At 38.8% G+C, this 23,271-nt stretch overlaps 1 protein-coding gene and 1 non-coding gene across 2 annotated transcripts; one reads left to right on the forward strand and one right to left on the reverse strand.

The window, feature by feature from the left end:
* Positions 1–3,804: 3,804 nt before the first annotated feature.
* On the forward strand, positions 3,805–5,812 carry LOC140862746 (uncharacterized). Its single transcript, XM_073265781.1, has 5 exons — positions 3,805–3,920; positions 4,014–4,155; positions 4,243–4,515; positions 4,573–4,831; positions 5,235–5,812. Exons 1-5 carry the CDS (start codon positions 3,805–3,807, stop codon positions 5,810–5,812), a joined length of 1,368 nt encoding a protein of 455 aa, XP_073121882.1.
* A 17,307-nt stretch (positions 5,813–23,119) lies between these two features.
* On the reverse strand, positions 23,120–23,225 carry LOC140870225 (small nucleolar RNA R71). Its single transcript, XR_012147196.1, has one exon. It is a non-coding gene; the product is annotated as a small nucleolar RNA R71 (small nucleolar RNA).
* Between the last annotated feature and the right edge of the window lie 46 nt (positions 23,226–23,271).

Below are 23,271 nucleotides of genomic sequence, written 5' to 3' on the forward strand. Positions count from 1 at the left end.
AAAAACTGAAGACAAAAAGAAAGCAAACTTGGACAACATAGCAAGTGTAGTAACCCGTACCCTATTTTAAGTTAATAAAATGATAAACATGATTAAGGGGTTACTAAGAACGTAATAAAGGGGTCAAATAAGATTTCTGGACTTCGAAAACATTGGTGAGTTTGGATGGTCCGAACTGAATTTGGAAGATCCGAACTACAAAAAGTTCGGAAGCAACGAAGGCTTCAGAAGCAAGGCAGATCGGAACGTCCGATTGTGTTCGGAAGACCCAAAAGGAAGATCAGAGCTTTTGATGATGTGTACCGGTGACTAATCCATGAAGTTTTACATGTATATGTCTTGCAGAGATCGGAACGTTCGATCCCCTGATCGGAGCTTTTGATCTCCAACTTCCGATTACGTGTCAGGAATGTAGAGATCGGAACTTTCGATCTCCTGATCAGAGCTTCCGATATCAGCCGAGGTTTGGGCTATAAATAGGGGTCCTCAGATAGTTAGTTTAAATACCAATTCCGAGTTTCCCTTCTTTGATCAGTAGTATATTGAGGGTCTGACGGTATAAGTGAGGAACTGGACTAATAGCATCCAGTTGAAAGTAGAAACTAGGGTTTCGACATCAGCGGACTAACAAGAGACGAAGGTATGGTTCGAGAATCCTATTTAATTATATGAGTAAATATTAGCTTAGTTAAGGCTAGTAAAACATGATTAGTGATACGATATACATTTGACTGTAGGCTTGGAACCTAGACTCTGATAGACTTGATCTAGTACTAGAGGTACGTATGTACTGACTGAGATATCTAGCGAGTATACATCCTTATATGTTGCATTTATGTGGCATGATATATGTTTTACTGCTTTTATATTCTTATGTCATGTGCACATACACGTTGAGCCTGTTTCCTTTATAATAGCCATGATAGTAGAGCTGCTCAGCTCTACACCTATTTATATTGTTTGATACCTGGAGTTACCGCGTGAGTGGAGATTGATACTATGGTGATTTAGACGAGTGTCGATGTACGTCATGGTTTGATTCCCGGATGGTACTACACTCAAGGCACCTATTCTAAGAATGACTTGTTAGATGACCGGTTACCCAGTCATCACACTTGCATGCATCATATTTTTATGTTTACTCATATTTATGTACTGAGCTTTAGTCGCTCACGTTCTAGTTATATTCTTGTACAACCCATTCCACGGAGCAGGTCTGAAGCTAGACGGGGAGAGTGGATCGAGGCAGCTGCAGGTTCAGGATGCTCTGGAAGTTTTTACTACAGTCTGTATATATTTTGGGAATAAACAGTTGGTTTGGTTTTACCTGTTGTATCCTGCCGGTTTTCTTGTAATTATGGGATTTTAGCTTCCGCGCAATAAACTCTGTTTAAGTTTTGAATTATTCTTGTGATTTTATAAATTAATCTAATCGCATGCTTAAGATTTCTAGTTAGTATGTGATCCATGAGGGTCACTACATTTATGGTATCAAAGCAATCAAAAAATAAAAATTGGGTCTTTTGGGATTTGATTGGTTAATGATCTTTGTAGTATTATGGCAATCAAGGAGAGAATCCTCCTGTATTAGTTCCGGAGGGAGCAGGAGATGCTTCAAGACAGCAGCATGGACATCATCATCATCATCATCACTAGAGGGTCGACACCGCTATACGATTATTAAGTTTCTACAAGTGGGGCCAAAACCCTTGGTGGGAGGCAAGAATCCTCAGGTTGCGAAGGATTGGATGGCCAGAATCAAAAGTACATTTCGAGATTTCGATTCCACGGAGGAACAGAATATGGAAGTTGATGTGATGGTATTTTCCTATGTTTGATTGAGTTAATTTGTGATGATTACGTGTATTTTGATTGATTAAATTCATGTTATAGTTCCTAATCATGGTATGTGATTTGATATAGGAAAAGTGAAGAAAAGGAGCTAAAGATGGAAGAAAGAGCCGAGATAAGAAAAGAATTACGGAGCAGCAATGATCCAAAACTCATTGTTAATTTTAGAGAGCTTCAAATCCAATCTCCACCGTTCAGAATAAAATTCAAGATGTTTTGAAGCTGCTGTCCAAATTTTAGCTCAATTCGACGGCTAGATCTCTGGTTTGAAATTTTTCAAAATTGCTGCACGCTGGAAAAAAAGCTGCTCGCTCGATTTGCAACATTTTACCGATCGAGCGGCCAAAAAAATTTTGAAAACAGTAGCTGGAAAAAATATGCTCGCTCGATCTGCAACATTTTACCGATCGAGCGAGCGGGTCTGTTCGGGAAGAATTTTTATTTTTGGGAACTCTTTTATTTCAGATTCTAGACTTTTATTAGGTCTTGATTCCGATTTTTAGACATTCAATCATCAGATTGGGAGGCTTAGAACGTGGAAGAACTTTCTTGGCGGCTAGGTTTCTTCTCTCTTTCCTTACATTTAATTTTCTTTCATGAATTTTTCTAGAAAATTCATGAATCGTTGTGGCTATGTTTTAGTACTTGGTTGAGGAAGACGAACCCTTGAGTTATGTAATTTGTGAGATTCAATTTTCATTGTTTAATTCCAAATTGCGTATCAAGAGTTGTTTTGGATTGATTGTCATGCTTGTATGTGAGATCTTAGGATTGATCACCTTAGGATTTTGCTATACAATTTATTGCTAAATTAGAACTCAAATCCGTAATTGTTTGAATCATCTGATTTGTGAAGCAACTATGATTAATATTTTCTGCTGTTGAATTTGTTAAATCGTAGTAACAACAATTGACTAGATTAAATACATCTGCTGGTGCATGTGTTGTCTAGATTCATCAGTTTTACTCATTTAAATGCTACCGTGGATTTAAATCTAATCGCTGGTATTGGGTTAATTTATGGGGTAAGGGTTAAATTAGAACGCTGGTGTCTAGTTAACTAAAATTAAGGTGAAACATAAATTAAATTTCCAATGATGAATATTCAATGTGAATTAATTATTTTAAGGGAATCGATGATCGAATAAATAATTTCAAGGGTGTAGTCAACCGATACCAAGTCTCTTTCTTTATTTGATCTTTCTTATTTTAATTATTGCATAGTAGTTTATAAAATCCAACAAACCCCTTTTAATTATTTTAAGTATTAATAAGAACACAAATAAATTTCAATTTCCTCGTGGAAATGATCCTTACTCTCGCTACTACATGTTTATTTAGTTAATCTGAGTTGGGCTAATTTGAGCGCGACACGACTAAGCGCTACCAAATTTTGGCTCCGTTGCCGGGGAAGGCATTTAGTTTATTTGTGTTCTTGTTTTTATTTTTATTTTTATATTCTTTCCCCAGTGCTTCTCGGGTTTGTTAATGCTTACAGGAGAATCTTCTGAAGAAGAATTCCCCTACGATTCAGAGATAGAGAGAACACTCCATAGAAGAATTAAGGAAGCTCGAAAAAAATTGGAGGAGGACGAAAATCAAACTGAAAACATCGTAGAAGAGATGGCTGACAATGCGAATCTGAGCTTGAGACAATTGGGAACTCCTGATCCCAATCAACAACCTTTATGCATTACTTTTTCTACTCTAGAAAATAATGCTATTTTTGAACTTAAATCTGGATTAATTCATTTATTGCCTTGTTTTCATGGTCTTGCAGGTGAGGACCCTAACAAACACTTGATGGAATTCCATAGGGTTTGCACAAGTATGAAACCCCATGGAGTGACAGAGGAGCAGATTCAGCTGAGAGCTTTTCCTTTCTCTTTGAAGAGTGCTGCTAAGGATTGGCTATATTACTTACCCTCTGGATCCATCAAGACTTGGACTGAGATGAAAAGAATTTTTCTGGAGAAGTACTTCCCAGCTTCTAGAGCCGCAAATATCAGGAAGGAAATCTATGGTATAAAGCAATACATAGGGGAATCACTTCATGAATACTGGGAGCGGTTCAAAAAGCTTTGTGCTAGCTGTCCGCAACATCAGATAAGTGAAAAACAATTAATTCAATTGTGCTATGAAGGTTTATTGTCTCATGACAGGAATATGCTGGATGCGGCCAGTGGAGGAGTTTTTGTGGATAAAACTCCAGTCCAAGCAAGGAATCTGATAGAGAACATGGCCGCCAATTCTCAACAATTTGGAACCGTCAGGAGTGATCCAACACCCGGAAGGAATAATGAGGTAAATGTTTCTTCCCTTGAACAACAACTGATTGATCTGACGTCTCTTGTGCGTCAAATGGCTGTAGGGAATGGACAAAATATGAAGGTTTGTGGAATTTGCACTACAAGGGGACATGCGACTGACATGTGTCCCACACTTCAAGAGGGATCGGCTGAGCAAGTCAATGCAGCAGGAGGATTTCCCAGACCACCACAACGAAAGTATGATCCATACTCCAACACATACAATCCTGATTGGAAGGATCATCCAAACCTGAGATATGGGAACCCGCAAGCAATTCAAGCACCACCGCACAATCTAGCTTATAGGCCGTCGTACCCCCAACAACCACAGCATCCTCAAGTCCCCACGCCTGGTGTGTTTCTAGAAAACATTGTTAAGGATCTTGCTACTAATACTGCTGCTTTTCAACAGGAAACTCGAGCAAGTATCCAACAGTTGAAAACTCAAATGGGGCAGTTGGCAACCGTAGTGAACAGGTTGGAGGCACTGAATTTGAACAGCTTACCATCACAGACTGTGGTGAATCCGAGGGAGAATGTGAGTGCAATCACCTTGAGGAGTGGAAAGGAGTTGAAGGTTAATGAAGAAGTGGTAAAAGAACCAGTACGGAACAAAGATGAGCAGGAATCCAAGTTAGAGGAGGACGACACAATTCAGGAAGCACCTAGAGGTAAGTTCCCTCCTCTTTCTGAGTATAAACCTGTAGCCCCTTTTCCCTTGGCATTGAAAGAGTCTAGGAAGGATGAAGGAATTAAGGGGTTGTATGAAGTGTTTCGTAGATGTGAGGTAAATATTCCACTGTTAGATGCTATTAAACAAGTACCTCGCTATGCTTAATTTTTAAAAGAGTTGTGTACTATGAAGAGAAAACAAAAACTGAAGGGATGTCAGAAAGTTGAATTGGGAGAACAGGTCTCTGCCGTAATTCAAAGAAAGCTACCTACAAAATGCAGGACCCAGGTATGTTCTCGATTCTTGTAAGATAGGATATGTTCAGCTTGATACAACCATGTTAGATTTAGGAGAATCGATTAATGTAATGCCATACTCTGTTTATGCTTCCTTAAAACTAGGGTCCTTGCTTGAAACTGACATTGTTGTTCAGATGGCTGATAAATCTACTATTTTTCCTAGAGGAGTGATAGAGGATGTTTTTGTGCAAGTTAGTAATTTGATTTTTCCTGATGATTTCTATGTGCTTGATATGAAAAATAATGATTTGAATAGCCCAACTTTGCTCGGGAGACCATTTTTGAAAACTTCAAAGTCTATCATAGATGTTGATAATGGTACTCTCACTATGGAATTTGAAGGGGAAATTACTAAGTTTAATATTTTTGATACCTTGAAAAATCCTAGTTGTGAAAGTGATGTTAATATTCTTGATGTCAATGATCACTTATCACAAGGACAAAAGAAGTTTGTAATTGAGGATAAGTTGAAGGAGATTGTTGTAAGACCTGCTGAGAATTCGAATTCTAAAAGTTTTCCTTCTTATTTGCAGGAATCTAAAACTGAGCCGAAACTTCCTCTAGATAGATCAAAAGGAATCCCAAAGAAATCCAAGAAGAGAAAGCATGGGACGAAATTAACTGGAAAATTACTCAAGTGGGTGAAGGTGGACAAGGGAACTAGAAATGAACCACCTTGATGAACTGAAGCATACAGTCAGGCCGACGACTGTAAACAGAGGCGCTGCTTGGGAGGCAACCCAAGGGGAGTATTTTCTTTCATTCTTAGTTTTTTTTTTATTTTTTTTTTGCATTTTATTTTTCTTACATTGGGGACAATGTAAGATTTTAAGTATGGGGGAGAGGACTTAGCCAGTCATTGAGAGAATTTAGCCATTTTTTTTAAAAAAATATATATTTTAGAGCTCATAGTTTGTGATGAATTTGACTGTTGAAATTCACTAGCCCATGATGATATCTAATTGATGACGTGCATGTTTTTGATAATAGATGATTTGCTAACCTTGGAACACTTTGATGTCCAATGCAAATTAGACTTTGATGTGGTTCTTGAATATTCTTAAGCACGCATGAGTCATCGCTTGTGAATTGTATATGACATAGTGAAGGTCATGTGAGCCTTGTGATAGTCTTAGGAAGTCGCTAGCCTATCAACCTCCCTATTGAGCTTAATTAATAAAAAAATTACAGAGTAAATAATGGAGTTAGTAAGGTGAGGGAAGGCATTGGAATGGGGATTGAAATTCTAGTCCTATAAATTCCAAGAGCTAAATATGGAGGAGAATGTATGAAGTTGAGGATAAACGGGTGCAATTACTCGGACAAGTAAAAATACTATAAAATTTCTCAATGGTTTAATTTGATTTGTTGGTCTGCAACTTGAGCTATTTCGGGGTTTTACATTGAATGGATCTGTGAAGTGTGCATGACACTTGCTAATGACCAAACACACACACACGTTCGGGGCTATATCTCGAGTTGACATGTCTGGATATTGAACTTGTTCCGTTGTTAGCATTTTAACACCTTTCTTGATCATGCATTGAATTTATTCCTGAGGCACAAATGTGAAGATCATTGTTATTTTTGTTATGGATTATGAGTTCAAACTTATTCTTGGTTTTGTGTTGCTCGAGGGCGAGCAAGGATTAAGTAGGGGGAATTTGATGTGATGGTATTTTCCTATGTTTGATTGAGTTAATTTTTGAAGATTAGGTGTATTTTGTTTGATTAAATTCATGTTATAGTTCGTAATCATGGTATGTGATTTGATATAGAAAAATTAAAGAAAAGGAGCTAAAGATGGAAGAAAGAGCCGAGATAAGTAAAGAATTACGGAGCAGTAATGATCCAAAACTCATTTTTAATTTTAGAGAGCATCAAATCCAATCTTTACCGTTCAGAATTCAATTCAAGATGTTTTAAAGCTGCTGTCCAAATTGCAGCTCAATCCGACGGCTAGATCTTCGGATATGAATTTTTCAAAATCGCTGCTCACTGAAAAAAATCTGCTCGCTCGATCTGCAACATTTTACCGATCGAGCGGCCAAAAAAATTATGAAAACAGTAGCTGTAAAAAATATGCTCGCTCGATATGCAACATTTTACCGATCGAGTGAGCGGGTCTGTTCGAGAAGAATTTTTATTTTTGGGAACTCTTTTATTTTAGACTCTAGACTTTTATTAGGTCTTGATTCCGATTTTTAGACATTAAATCATCAGATTGGGAGGCTTAGAACGTGGAAGAACTTTCTTGGAGGCTAGGTTTCTTCTCTCTTTCCTTAGATTTAATTTTCATTCATGAATTTTTCTAGAAAATTCATGAATCGTTATGGATATGTTTTAGTACTTGGTTGAGAAAGACGAACCCTTGAGTTATGTAATTTGTGAGATTCAGTTTTCATTGTTTAATTCCAAATTGCGTATCAAGAGTTGTTTTGGATTGATTGTCATGCTTGTATGTGAGATCTTAGGATTGATCACCTTAGGATTTTGCTATACAATCTATTGATAAATTAGAACTAAAATCCGTAATTTTTTGAATCATCTGATTTGTGAAGCAACTATGATTAATATTTTCTGCTGTTGAATTTGTTAAATCGTAGGAACAACAATTGACTAGATTATTTAGTTAATCTGAGTTGGGTTAATTTGGACGCGACACGACTAAGCGCTACCAGAAGTGCTTAACTTTTTTCTGGAAGGCCGAGCACGAAAATGGTGGGAAGCGAAGTCTAATCAGCTTCGTACTGAGAAAGGTCGGGTGACTTGGGAGGACTTTCACCAGAAGTTCCTGAAGTTTTATTTTCCTCTAGTTGTACGCTAGGAAAGATCTATGGAATTGTTTACTTTGAAGCAAGGGTCGATGTCTATCGACGAATATCAGTAGTGATTCATATATTTTTTGCCTTATAATCCTCATATCAATGCCAGCAGTGAATCGAAGTATGATCTGTTCTTGCAAGGGTTGAACCAGGAAATCTATCCACATGGGGTGATCTGTGACAATCCTACATCTTATGAAACTCTGGTTAACCGATGCCGACAGGTACAGAACAATATTAGACGGGCGAAGAGAATGATGTCAGTCCAGCCAGTGGATCACTTGGACCCCGCTCACAGCCATTCAAGAAGACGGGTTCTACATCAGTATCTACTTCTATATCTTCTTCAGGTTCTCATGGATTGTTGAGTCCTGACTTTTGGTGATAACAAAACAATACATCGTTGTTTTAGAACGGCAGCCATTTACTTGTATACACATGTAATCTACCGATGTCAAGACATCAGCTGACCAAGAGATATCAACTGGAATAAGCAGTATCAGTTGATTAAAGCATGTAAACTGTTTCTTGTCAACCGAGCAAGAAATATCTACCGGCTAAGATATCTACTGAACTTCTGTAACACCCAATATTTTTAGTACGTAAATTTGCATGCATAATTAGGAAATTTATTTATTTAAAATTTTAGATTTATGGGTTAAATTATGATGTGAATTATTTGTGCATGTTTTAAGATTTGTTTTCAAGCATTTAACCCATAATTTGAGATTTTTATGATTTTTGGTATTTAAATTATTTTATCGCGTAGACGGGACCGTGGACGGACGAGATGACAACTTTCTATCCAATTTATTTCATGAGCCTTTTAAGAGCCCAAAAATATTATTTTGAGTTTTATCTCCTCAAAATTTTCAGTATTTAATTTTATATAATTTTAGAAGTCCATTTTTATCCAAATTTAGCCAAAATATTGACTTTTAATTACCTTTAAAATTCCCTAAAATAATTATTTCGGGATTTTTAAGTTAGTTATCAAATTTTACTTATTATTTAGAGTTTTTAAGTTATATATATTGTATATTTAAAACCCTTATTAATATTTTAATTACCCTTATTCTAATTAAATCAAAAACAAATTTTCTACCCTACATTAAAACCTTCAGCCGCCTCCAACATCTTCATCAGCCCTCCTTCACGCCTCTTTATCAGAAAAATCAGCCCCATAGCCGATCAAGCTTAATTCTTGAGGATTTTTGGTCGTTCGTCGTCCCGGAATCGTCATATACGTCTTCTTCTTTTCATTCTACGGTGCAAGGCATGTTTCTTTTCATTTTTATTGTGCCATATCAGTGTTCATGCGTGTGTGTGTGTATGCACCAGTTTTATTCAAGGATTTTCAGAAAATATCGAGATTTGTTGGATGTATGCACTTGTTCATGTATTTGTTGAATCATGCTCACGTTTTTATGCCATGATTGCGTCCAGCTGCTGGCCAAGGGGTCCCTAAGTTGTGTGAGGATGGTCTGGACTCGAGTAGCTCGAGTGGTTCAAGCCAAACGAGCCCAGGTAAGGGGCTGATGCAAGGATCGGGCTTGGGGGCGCAGGTTCAGGGTTCTGAGGAAGAAGAATTTGTTCTCCTTCTTCAGGCCACTATTTTGGGTGAGGCCTGAATGGTTTGAACCACCTAGATGTTTGTTAGGATTGAGAAGTGGTTTCATGGAAAAATATGGCCGGAGTAGGAAGAACGATCGAAAGTCCCGGCGTTGCTCAGGTCTGCGCACAAGTCTAGGATAGGCTGACTTGCAGAGGTTCGTTCTCCTTCGTTATGCCATTATTTTGGCTGGGTTTTAGCTTTTTGGAAATTTCTTTGAGTGCACTACGTTCGTGAGGTGGTTTCACGGCCAAATGTTTCTGGAGCAGACAGCACACACGAATCTCGTGGAACTGCTCAAACTGTTGGCCGAGAAAGGGGTAGGGAGAGGAGGTTTCGGGCTAGGCTACTTATTTTGGAGCTGGGCTGGGCTGGGGTGGTTCGGGTTGGGTCCGAGGACTCACTGGTCATGTTGGTTGGGTCTAGGTCTGGGTCGTGTTAGTCGGGCTCAAGTATTTTTATTTTTAGACCTATTATTAGATTAAGTGTTAATTTAGGCTCAAGTTGAATTAAGAAATTTAATTGGGCTACTTGGGATAATATTTTGGGCTTAAATAATTACTTATGGGAATCTATTAAATTTTATGGGCCTAGAGTTCATGGAAGTTATTGGGCCAGTCTTTGGGCTTTTAGGCCCATTGGGCCAGATTAAGTTGTTATTGGGCCAAGTATGTGCTAATGAGCTTTAATTGATTTATTGGGCTTAGAAAGGTGTTAATGGGCTTAGGTATGTTAATGGGCCAGTCTCAGTGTTAATGGGCCAGAATTTAAGAAATTGGGCTTGAGTGTTAGAGCCAGCAGTTTAGTACAACCCATGAGAAATTGCATGTGTCCTGAATATATATTTAATTATTTTTATGCATGGAAGTTATTTTTAATATTTATATGTTAGTATGAAATTAAATTAAATATATATGAAGGACACACATTTTATTTAAGTACATGCATTCATGAAATAATTTTTATGCATGATTTAATGTTTAAGGTTGAGCAAAAGAAAATAATTTTTATGTTGGAAGTTGAAGTAGTGTGACAATTTAAGGGGGATTCGTCCCCATATGTGAACTATTGAAGGGCAGTTTACTGCCAATTTAAGAGGTGATTCGTCACCGCCACGTACGTTCGTTTACCACGCTGATCAGTATTTAATGTATGTATGGTTACACTATGGATACGACATTTCGATGTTAGAAAATACTTTGCTCAACAATGTTTATGTATTATTATGATATTCAAGTTTAATTTAAGTTTATGTTATGTTCATGATATTTTTAAGCATGCTCATTCATGTATATGTTATGTATTAGTATTAAAGTGATTTAAATTATTTTAAACCCTTGTTATGTTAACATGTTGAGCCTCTAGGCTCACTACACTGATATGGTGCAGGTGAGTACGTAGAGGAGGATGTAGTACCCACAGGCGGCGAGGACCTATGAGCGGACAAGCAGTAACCCCGTGACCGTTGTCTGAGTCTACGTCATGTTTTGAATATTTTTATCATGTCATACATTTTATTTATTTTCAGTGGTAGATATTATTACTCATTTTATTTAAATATTTTCAGTGCATGCAAATTTTATTTATTTTGCTTATGTCAGTATTTTATTAAATGTTAGACTCAGATATTTAATTTATTAAAGGTTGCATTTTTATTTAAGTTGTTTATTTTTAAATCTATTTATTCTGTGCATATATGTATGGGCATGTATGTACATATTTTTACTTAGTAAGTGTAAAAAAAAAAAAATTTATTTTTCCACATATTTATTTATATTTAGAGAGTTAGGGTCGTTTCAGTTGGTATCAAAGCACGGTCCTTGGAGGGGTCATTATTGCTATGCGAGCTCAGAAATCCACGCTACCGGTATATAAGTTTTAAGTGTTTATAGCATGATTTACTTTTAAGAATTTAAGTTAGCATTAATGTTAAAACACTCAGTTATGCATGGCGATTTACGTAAAGAAATATGTGGTGGTGCAGAATGCCTCCGAGACCTATGAACAGACGTGGGGAATCTCCACCTCCACCTCCACCTCCGCAGAACCCTCTTGCAGCATTGGAGCAGGCCAATGCTAATATGATGGCAGGGATTACTGCTCTGTTGGAGCAGCAGGCTGCACGTCCTAGACTGTCCCACGAGGAGGACGTTGCTGAGCGGTTCCAGAAGAAGGGACCGAAGGAGTTCACTGGTACCACCAATCTATTGGTGGCTGAGGGGTGGATTCGCTCTTTGGAGTCCATCTTTGCATACATGGGGATTACTGACGCCGACAGGGTGAACTGTGCGACTTATATGATGAAGGGAGATGCAGCTCTTCGGTGGGAGGGTGCTGCCAGGGGAATACATCTTCCTACATTGACTTGGGCGGAGTTTAGGCGTATCTTCTACGCCAAGTATTTCACGGAGGATGTGCGCAGTCACATTATTCGGGAGTTTATGAGTCTCCGACAGGGGGACAAGTCAGTGGTCGAGTATGTGAGACAGTTCGAGAGGGGCTGTCATTTTGTGCCTCTGATTTCAGACAGTCCACCGGAGAAGATGAGGCAGTTTGTGTAGGGACTGAAGGCGGATATCAAGCATGACGTACGTATGATGGACGTCGCTACATATGAGGCGGCAGTTAGTAGAGCACTGAGGTCAGAGGAGGGTAGGAGAGAGATACAGCGAGAGCAGCAGGGAAAGAGACAGATTCAGTCTGGATTTCAGCGACCATCTTCGCAGCCTCCTGTGAAGAAGCAGTATACTGGGCCGTCTAAGGGCCCGAACCAGCAGCAGAGGCCACAGCAGCCGAGGGGCGGGGCCCCTAATACTGGAGGTTTTCCTACTTGCCCAAAGTGTCAAAAGATGCATTCGGGACCTTGTCTTCTGGGAGCAGGAGTTTGTTTCCACTGTAGAGAGCCAGGGCACCAGATAGCTAATTGCCCGAGGAAGAAGAACACTGCTGGTAGAGTGTTTGTTATGCAGGCAGAGGAGGCAGACCCAAATACCTCCTTGATCACCGGTATATCTTACCTCTAGTATTTTATAATTTTTTCCTTTGGTTAAGAATTTCGATTTTTTTCTTTGTGGAATAATTTGTTATTTGGATTTTTCTATATGCATGTTAGAATAAGAAGCATGTTTTACTTGTGATTAGAATTAAGGGTTATTAGTGACTTATATTTGGGGGAAATTTTAGTAGTGGTATGAAATTGTTGGGATTATTCTGCGTGCAGGGAGAATTCTAGTTGGAGGCAACTCCACGTTTACGTTGCTCGATTCAGGGGCTACGCATTCGTTTATCTCCCTGGAGTTTATCAGACGGATATGCATCACACCTGAGATTGTTAACAGTGGTTATGATGTCACTATGCCATCAGGATAGATTATTTCTACCTATAGTGTCATTCGAGAACTAGAGTTGGAGCTTCAGGGGCACTCCATTCGCGCAGATGTGGTGGTTTTGCCATTGAGTGGATTTGATTTGATATTGGGTATGGACTGGTTGACAGTCAATGGAGCTTCGATTGACTTTCGTCGGAGATCAGTGTCAGTGAAACCATCAGAAGGCGACCCATTTACCTTCCATGCATCTCAGAGCAGTGATATTCCTCAGGTGATATCTCTTATTCAGGCGAGGAAGTTGTTGAAACGGGGTTGCCAAGGTTTTCTAGCAAGTATTGTCACGGCCTCAGGACCATCTAGTAGATCATTATCAGAGATAGAGGTGGTTCGTGACTTTTCGGACGTCTTTTCGGAGGATGTTGCAGGAATTCCACCAGTGAGAGATGTGGAGTTCAGCATCGACTTAGTGCCAGACACCGTGCCTATCTCTAAGGCACAATACAGACTTGCTCCTACCGAGATGAAAGAGTTGAAGGAGCAGATACAGAAGTTATTAGAGAAAGACTTTGTTCGTCCTAGCTTTTCTCCATGGGGAGCTCCAGTGTTATTTGTGAAGAAGAAGGATGGCAGTATGAGACTGTGCATCGATTATCGAGAGCTCAACAGGGTCACAGTGAAGAATAAGTACCCACTGCCGAGAATAGAAGACTTATTTGATCAGTTGCAGGGAGCTTCAGTGTTCTCCAAGATCGACCTGCGATCTGGTTATCATCAGCTGCGAGTTAGAGATGCAGATGTGTCCAAGACTGCTTTTCGGACACGTTATGGGCATTACGAGTTCTTAGTGATGCCATTTGGGATGACCAATGCTCCAGCGGTTTTCATGGATCTCATGAACCGGGTATTTCAGCCGTATCTTGATCAGTTCATCATAGTCTTCATTGATGATATCTTTATCTACTCCAGGAGCGTTGAGGAGCATAGGCAGCATCTACAGACAGCCTTGCAGACTTTGAGGGAGCATCGTTTGTATGCCAAGTTCAGCAAGTGCGAGTTTTGGCTCGAGCAGGTGGCATTTCTTGGCCACATTATTTCGAGAGATGGGATTGCAGTGGATCAGTTGAAGGTTGAGGCAGTGCAGAAATGGGGTATTCCGAGGAATGCTTCGGAGATTCGTAGTTTCTTGGGTTTGGCAGGATATTATAGGAAGTTCATCAAGGGTTTTTCCTCTATTGCAGTACCCTTGACTTCCTTAACCAAGAAGAACGCGAAGTTTATTTGGAGTTCAGACTGTCAGAGGAGCTTCGATCAGCTGAAGGAAGCACTCACTACTGCACCAGTTTTAGCGATGACAGTACCACACGAGGAGTTAGTGGTGTATACCGACGTGTCTAAGCTAGGTTTAGGCACAGTACTTATGCAGTGTGGTAAGGTTATTGCTTATGCGTCGAGGCAGTTGAAGATTCGTGAGCAGAACTACCCGACACATGACTTGGAGTTAGCAGTAGTGGTTTTCGCTTTGAAAATCTGGAGGCACTATCTGTATGGCGAGAAGTGCAAGATTTTCACTGATCACAAGAGCCTCAAGTACTTCTTCACTCAGAAGGAGTTGAATATGCGGCAACGGAGATGGTTGGAGTTGGTTAATGATTACGACTGTGACATTAGCTACCATCCGGGTAAAGCTAATGTAGTGGCCGATGCTTTGAGTCGGAAGTCGTCAGTGGTATCGTGTTTGTCAGTGCAGTTACCACTGCAGAGTGAGATTCAGAGGTTTGATTTGGAGTTTTACTCGAGTGGTCATGCACCGAGCTTGTCAGTGTTGACGGTGCAGCCGATTTTACGGGATCGGATCAGAGAGGGACAGTCTACTGATGAGGAGTTGCAGCGTTGGAGACAGAGAGATGAGGCCAAGGGTGGTCTTCTGTATACAGTTGTGGATGGTATTGTTCAGTACCGTGGTAGGATGTGGGTACCGAACGTCGATCAGTTGAGAGCTGAGATTCTAGCAGAGGCTCACACATCTCCGTACTCCATTCACCCCGGAAGTACGAAGATGTACCGAGATTTGCAGCTATTGTATTGGTGGCCCGAGATGAAGAGAGACATCGGGAGAGTTGTGTCAGAGTGCTTGACTTGTCAGCAGGTCAAGGCTGAGCATCAGCGTCCAGCAGGACTTCTTAGACCTCTTCCTATTCCGGAATGGAATTGGGAGAATATTACGATGGACTTTGTAGTTGGTTTACCGAAGAGTGCCAGAGGTTGCACAGCTATTTGGGTGATCGTGGATAGACTCACCAAGTCAGCTCATTTCTTGCCGGTGAGGACTACTTACTCGTTGACATAGTATGCAGAGCTTTACATCAAGGAGATTGTTAGACTGCATGACATACCAGTGTCGATAGTATCAGACAGAGATCCGAGATTTACGTCTGCGTTTTGGAAGAGTTTGCACACTGCATTGGGGACTAGACTTTTGTTCATTACAGCATTCCATCCCCAGACAGATGGTCAGTCTGAGAGAGTGATGCAGGTTCTTGAGGATCTACTGAGAGCTTGTGTCATTGACTTTTAGGGCTCGTGGGAGACTAGACTGCCATTAGTGGAGTTTACCTATAACAACAGTTTTCAGTCGTCTATAGGTATGGCTCCTTATGCAGCATTGTACGGGAGGAGGTGCAGATCTCCTGTGCATTGGGATGAGGTTGGTGAGAGGATTTTACTTGGTCCTGAGATCGTGTAGCAGACAGCTGACATTGTGACTCAGATTCGAGATCAAATGAGGACTGCTCAGAGTCGTCAGAAGAGTTATGCAGATACTGGACGACGAGATTTGGAGTTCGCAGTAGGTGATCACATGTTTCTGAGAGTGTCACCTATGAAGGGAGTAGTGCGATTTGGCCGGAGAGGCAAACTTAACCCTAGATATATAGGGCCATTCGAGATCTTGGAGAGAGTTGGCACGTTGGCCTACCGTTTAGCTCTACCACCAGGGCTAGCGGCAGTGCACAATGTATTCCATGTATCCATGCTTCGGAGATATATCTCGAACCCGTCACATGTGTTGAATTTTGAGCCTCTTCAGTTGACACCGGAGTTAGCATTTGAGGAGAGGCCTATACGGATCTTGGCTAGGGAGGAGCGCAGATTGAGGACGCGGGTCATAACGATGGTCAGAGTCCAGTGGCTGAATCATTCGGAGGAGGAAGTTACTTGGGAGACCGAGGCAGACATGAGGACTCGCTACCCGGAGTTGTTCGGGTAAGTACTTTAATTTCGAGGACGAAATTCAAATTAAGGGGGGGAGAATTGTAACACCCAGTACTTTTAGTACGTAAATTCGCATGCATAATTAGGAAATTTATTTATTTAAAATTTTAGATTTATGGGTTAAATTATGATGTGAATTATTTGTGCATGTTTTAAGATTTATTTTCAAGCATTTAACCCATAAATTGAGATTTTTATGATTTTTGGTATTTAAATTATTTTATCGCGTAGACGGGACCGTGGACGGACGAGATGACAACTTTCTATCCAATTTATTTCATGAGCCTTTTAAGAGCCCAAAAATATTATTTTGAGTTTTATCTCCTCAAAATTTTCAGTATTTAATTTTATATAATTTTAGGAGTCCATTTTTATCCAAATTTAGCCAAAATATTGACTTTTAATTACCTTTAAAATTCCCTAAAATAATTATTTCGGGATTTTTAAGTTAGTTATCAGATTTTATTTATTATTTAGAGTTTTTAAGTTATATATATTGTATATTTAAAACCCTTATTAATATTTTAATTACCCTATATTCTAATTAAATCAAAAACAAATTTTCTACCCTACATTAAAACCTTCAGCCGCCTCCAACATCTTCATCAGCCCTCCTTCACGCCTCTTTATCAGAAAAATCAGCCCCATAGCCGATCAAGCTTAATTCTTGAGGATTTTTGGTCGTTCGTCGTTCCGAAATCGTCATATACGTCTTCTTCTTTTCATTCTACGGTGCAAGGGATGTTTCTTTTCGTTTTTATTGTGCCATATCAGTGGTCATGCATGTGTGTGTGTGTATGCACCAGTTTTATTCAAGGATTTTCAGAAAATATCGAGATTTGTTGGTGTATGCACTTGTTCATGTATTTGTTGAATCATGCTCACATTTTTATGCCATGAGTGCGTCCAGCTGCTGGCCAAGGGGTCCCTAAGTTGTGTGAGGATGGTCTGGACTCGAGTGGCTCGAGTGGTTCAAGCCAAACGAGCCCAGGTAAGGGGATGATGCAAGGATCGGGCTTGGGGGCGCAGGTTCAGGGTTCTGAGGAAGAAGACTTCGTTCTCCTTCTTCAGGCCACTATTTTGGGTGAGGCCTGAAGGGTTTGAACCACCTAGAGGTTGGTTAGGATTGAGAAGTGGTTTCACGGAAAAATATGGCCGGAGTAGGAAGAACGATCGAAAGTCCTGGCGTTGCTCAGGTTCGCGCGCAAGTCTAGGATAGGCTGACTTGCAGAGGTTCGTTCTCCTTCGTTATGCCATCATTTTGGCTGGTTTTTAGCTTTTTGGAAATGTCTTTGAGTGCACTATGTTCGTGAGGTATTTTCACGGCCAAATGTTTCTGGAGCAGACGGCACGAATGAATCTCGTGGAACTGCTCAAACTATTGGCCGAGAAGTGGAGTAGGGAGAGGAGGTTTCGGGCTAGGCTGCTTATTTCGAGCTGGGCCGGGCTAGGGTGGTCAGGGTTGCGTCCGAGGACTCACTGGTCATGTTGGTTGGGTCTAGGTCCGGGTCGTGTTAGTCGGGCTCGGGTATTTTTATTTTTAGACCTATTATTAGATTAAGTGTTAATTTGGGCTCAAGTTGAATTAAGAAATTTAATTGGGCTACTTGGGATAATATTTTGGGCTTAAATAATTACTTATGGGAATCTATTAAATTTTATGGGCCTAGAGTTCATGAAAGTTATTGGGCCAGTCTTTGGGCTTTTAGGCCCATTGGGCCAGATTAAGTTGTTATTGGGCCAAGTATGTGTTAATGGTCTTTAATTGATTTATTGGGCTTAAAAAGGTGTTAATGGGCTTAGGTATGTTAATGGGCCAGTCTCAGTGTTAATGGGCCAAAATTTAAGAAATTGGGCTTGAGTGTTAGGGCCAGCAGTTCAGTACAACCCATGAAAAATTGCATGTTTCCTGAATATTTATTTAATTATTTTTATGCATGGAAGTTATTTTTAATATTTATATGTTAGTATGAAATTAAATTAATTATATATGAAAGACCCACATTTTATTTAAGTATATGCATTCATGAAATAATTTTTATGCATGATTTAATGTTTAAGGTTGAGCAAAAGAAAATAACTTTTATGTTGGAAGTTGAAGTAGTGTGACAATTTAAGGGGGATTCGTCCCCATATATGAACTATTGAAGGGCAGTTTACTGCCAATTTAAGAGGTGATTCGTCACCGCCACGTATGTTGGTTTACCACGCTGATCAGTATTTAATGTATGTATGGTTACACTATGGATACGACCTTTCGATGTTAGAAAATACTTTGCTAAACAATGTTTATGTATTATTATGATATTCAAGTTTAATTTAAGTTTATGTTATGTTCATGATATTTTTAAGCATGCTCATTCATCTATATGTTATGTATTAGTATTGAAGTTATTTAAATTATTTTAAACCCTTGTTATGTTAGCATGTTGGGCCTCTAGGCTCACTACACTGATATGGTGCAGGTGAGTACGTAGAGGAGGATGTAGTACCCACCGGCGGCGAGGACCTATGAGCGGACAAGAAGTAACCCCGTGACCGTTGTCTGAGTCTACGTCATGTTTTGAATATTTTTATCATGTCATACATTTTATTTATTTTCAGTGGTGGATATTATTACTCATTTTATTTAAATATTTTCAGTGCATGAAAATTTTATTTATTTTGCTTATGTCAGTATTTTATTAAATGTTAGACTCAAATATTTAATTTATTAAAGGTTGCATTTTTATTTAAGTTATTTATTTTTAAATCTATTTATTCTGTGCATATATGTATGGGCATGTATGTACATATTTTTACTTAGTAAGTGTAAAAAAAAAAAAATTATTTTTCCGCATATTTATTTATATTTAGAGAGTTAGGATCCTTTCAACTTCGAAGGTGGTAAGCTACACACTACATTTAGAAGTCACAGATTCCCAGTTCTTGAAAAGTTGACAAGACAACTTAAATGCAAAGGATGAAGCATTTAAGGAGCCATCTGATAAAGTGAGAAAGCCATAAATAACATTTAATGTGAGCGACACATTGAATAGACAATTAAAGGCGTTCCCAGTACAAATATTCTAAGATATTATCACTACCTACTTATCAAATATTGACAACTGACATCATATAAGCTTTCTTACCGTTGACAGAAGAGAAAGACATTGGTGAAAATTAATATAAATATCAGAGCCTCTCTACAAAGAAAAGAACGACGCTTACAAAGATTTTGCATACTTGAGCTCTTTAATCTACACTGAATACTCGACCGCTCATTCAACCCTTAGCTAAAAAGCTTATCAGATCTACAAGGAGATCTTTTCAAGGGTTACTCAAATCCAGCTGTTGTTTGAAGAACACTATCTGCTAAAAGGATTTGAGAGTCTTAAGTCTTCAAGAAACATAGACATTTATCATCACCAACTGAAGAAAAGTTTGATAAGAGCTTTTAATCTTATCACTATGAATCTAGGAGTTCCATCTTGGGAATTGGATAAGTCCTAACTTGGATCAGGTGTATTGCAAGAAGTTGTAATAACCAAAGTCTTCTAGTGAATCCTTCCGAGGTGGAAGAAGGGATGACGTAGGAGATTGAGGTCCAAACATCCAGAAACATATATGTGTTTATTTACGTTACTGCATCACACTATTCCATTATTATCATTTAGCATATTTAGAGTTGTTTCCGCACTATTAAGTAGCTCTTATATTTCTAGCAAGATAACAGAAAATCGGTTGAGTAAACTAACATTTGCTCAATCACATTGCATTAGAATTAAAGATTATCATAAGTGTGTATTCACCCCCCCTCTACACACGCTATCGATCCCCAACAAGTGGTATCAGAGCGGGTTTTTCTATTAGCTACTGATATTTATCATGACTTCTCTAAATAAAATTTCTATGTTCTCTAAAGAATATTATGATGACTGGAAAATTCGTATGCAGGCACACCTTTCTGCTCGAGATGATGACATGTGGTATGTTATCACTGACAGACCCATGAAGATTCACAAATTCAACACTGTTGTAGCCATAACAGGAGGTGAACCAAAGATGGTTGAGAAACCTAGAGCAGAATGGATTAATGAGGACAAAAAGAAAGAAAATATCGATAACGTGGCTAAAGATATACTGTACAAAACACTGGACAAAAACATGTTTAGCAAAATCAAGACGTGCTCAACCGCCAAAGAAATTTGGGAAAAACTTACTCAACTATGCGAAGGAAACGATCAAACCAAGGAAAACAAACTCACTGTAGCCATTCAAATGTTTGACAATGTCAAAATGAAATCAGGAGAAACCATGGCTGAGTTTGATGAAAGATTTAGCAACATTATTTGTGAATTGATTGCTCTCGGAAAAATATACACTAACCGTGAAATTGCTTTGAAGGTTATGAGAGCACTACCCAGAGAATGGGATTTCAAGACCATAGCCATGAGAGAATCAAAGGATCTAAACAAACTAGAGCTTCATGATTTGTTTTCAGATCTTAAAGCTTACGAGTTTGAACTCGGAATCAGAACAGAGGAAGAACCATCAGTCTCAAACCACACCAAGGCATTAACGTCAACCGTCTTACCTCAACCGACCGAGAAAGCATCAGCAAATAAGACAGCTGAGCAGATGAGTGGCAAAGCAATGTCCTTCTTTATCAAAAGGTTTGGAAAATTTATGCGTAATAATAAAACAAAGTTTAAACCTTATTATAAACAAGACCATACAGAGTATGGTCCTACGTGTTTTAACTATGGCAAGCAAGACCACTTCATTGCAGATTGTACTAAGCCTAAGAACGAAGAAAGAAAGCAGCATTATAAGAAAAAGAAAGGCAAAGAAGGAAGAAGAATGTTCCGAAAGAAGAAGGAACAAAGAGTGCTAGTTGCAGACGAAGGTAAAATCAAATGGGTAGAAACAGAGTTTGACTCATCCGATACAGATAGCTGATAAGTGCATTTTGTGCACTTAATTTGTATATGGTTTTACTTGACTTTTGGAATTTATTGGTAGATATTGCGTGAAATTGTTGTTGTTTTTGTGTTTGTAGGAAGTTATGGACTTCGATGTGTTCAAGTGGAAATAAGCTTAAAAGATGGAAGTTTACAAGGAAATTCAAGAGTTGGAAAAGAGAAGAAAAAGGCTGAGTTCGAGCTTACGGGGCGCCCGCCCTATTCATAGGCGCGCCAGCGTTGTTATTGAAGAACCCAAGAAGAAAAGTCGAGCTGAGGGCGCGCCCGCGCCGTTGAAGAATATTCAAAGTATTGTTTTGCGAAGTGGAGGCGCGCCCGCGCCGTCGTCTGTTTGGAATATTAGAGTTCGACTGTTTATGGAAACTTTGAGGGATATCTTTGGTATTATTTTGGACGATTGTTAGGTCATATTTAAGGGATTTTTCTGAGTCATTAAACGATCTATCAGCCGCCAATACACACAAGATTCTAGAGAGCACTTTTGTGAGTTTTTGGAGTTGAAGAATTGAAGATTGCTTGAAACGAAGACGAAGACTTTTCGACCGGACATGGAAGAAAGACTACGGCTTTGTTTCTTTTTTTTATTTTCTTTTGATTGTTGAATTATGTTTGAGATATTAAACATGATCTGGTTTTTATTGAATTTGAGCATGAACTAAACTTTTCTAGTCTAGAGGTTGACGTAGCTTGGTTGAGACATATTCATGAATCTTTGATTTTAATAAATTGAATATCTATAGATTAATTGTGTTTCTAGAATTGAATGTCTTCTTAATTTACTGGCCATAAATTGAGTTGTTATATTTACTTAGAATCATTGCTCGGGAGAGGGGATTTTGAGTAGGATCAATAGGAACTACACTGTTAATTGTTTATGTAGCTCGGGAGAGTATATAGCTTTAATAGAACCTTTAAGGAACATCATTTTACACATATCACTACATCTAGATTTTTAATAGGGATATTGAAATCGAATTGTAGTTGATACACTCTATTTGTTGCTCGGGAGAGGGGAATAGAATCATCTAAGTGTTCTTGGTTATTTATCAAAGGAAATTCATAAAATAGATTAATTAGGATTGAATATTGTCGAAACCAAGTGAAATCAAAACCTCTGGACTATTTTTCTCTGATTGATAATTCCTCGAAATTTGTGTGTGTGTGAGCTTGATAATTCCTCATTATTTATTTTATTTCTTCTGCAAAATTCTCGAAGTTTGATTTTCTAGATAAAATTAAGACTATTTTAATTACAATTATTGAATATTTTCATTTTACTCCCTGTGGGATCGACACTCTCTCTTTCACTATACTAAAACTTGACACTCGTACGCTTGCGAGTAAATTTTCACAACAAGTTTTTGGCGCCGTTGCCGGGGAGTAATTTGATTATTTTTAGTCTTGTTACCAATTAGTCGAAGTTTTAATTTAGAGCTTTTCTTTATTTTGAATTAAGTACTAAGTAATTGCTATTGTTCTTAATTGCTGTTTATGCGAAGATCTTAAAGTGCAAATTCTTTGCTCTTTGATCCAGAGATTGAACGAACTGCAAAAGCTTTGAGAAAATCTAGGAGAGAAGAACAATTAAACATGGCTGAAGAAGATGTCAATGAATTGCCTTTGGTGCCAATTAGAGATCATTTCAGGCCAACGATCCAGGCTCACTATTCTGGAATCGCTAGAGGGACAATAAATGCCAACAACTTTGAGTTGAAGCCGGCCTTAATCAACATGGTTCAGCAGAACCAATTCAATGGAACTTCCACAGCTGATCCTCACTTACACTTGCGCACTTTTTTAGAGATTACTGATACTGTTAAAATAAATGGTGTTTCTGAGGATACAATACGCTTACATTTGTTTCCTTTTTCTCTCAGGGACAAGGCACGGAGTTGGCTGCAGTCATTGCCACTAGGACGCATAACAGCTTGGGAGGGCATGGCTGTGAAATTCTTAGAGAAATTCTTTCCACCATCCAAGGCAACCCAGCTGAAGATTGAGATCAGTACCTTTCAACAGCATGATTCAGAACAGCTATGCGAGGCATGGGAAAGGTACAAAGATTTGTTAAGGCGTTGTCCTAATCATAATTTTGCAGATTGGAAAGAAATAGAGTTTTTCTACAATGGACTGAATGCG

The sequence above is a fragment of the Henckelia pumila genome, chromosome 4 (assembly GCF_033568475.1).
Source record: "Henckelia pumila isolate YLH828 chromosome 4, ASM3356847v2, whole genome shotgun sequence".
Lineage (NCBI taxonomy): Eukaryota > Viridiplantae > Streptophyta > Magnoliopsida > Lamiales > Gesneriaceae > Henckelia > Henckelia pumila.

Excerpts from the sequence above, each read along its gene's own strand:
- LOC140862746 (XM_073265781.1), top strand. The coding sequence starts at position 3,805 with ATGAAAAGAATTTTTCTGGAGAAGTACTTCCCAGCTTCTAGAGCCGCA. Across the intron at positions 3,921-4,013 it reads CTTCATGAATACTGGGAGCG|GAATATGCTGGATGCGGCCA; the intron begins GTTCAAAAAGCT and ends GTCTCATGACAG. Across the intron at positions 4,156-4,242 it reads CACCCGGAAGGAATAATGAG|GTTTGTGGAATTTGCACTAC; the intron begins GTAAATGTTTCT and ends CAAAATATGAAG.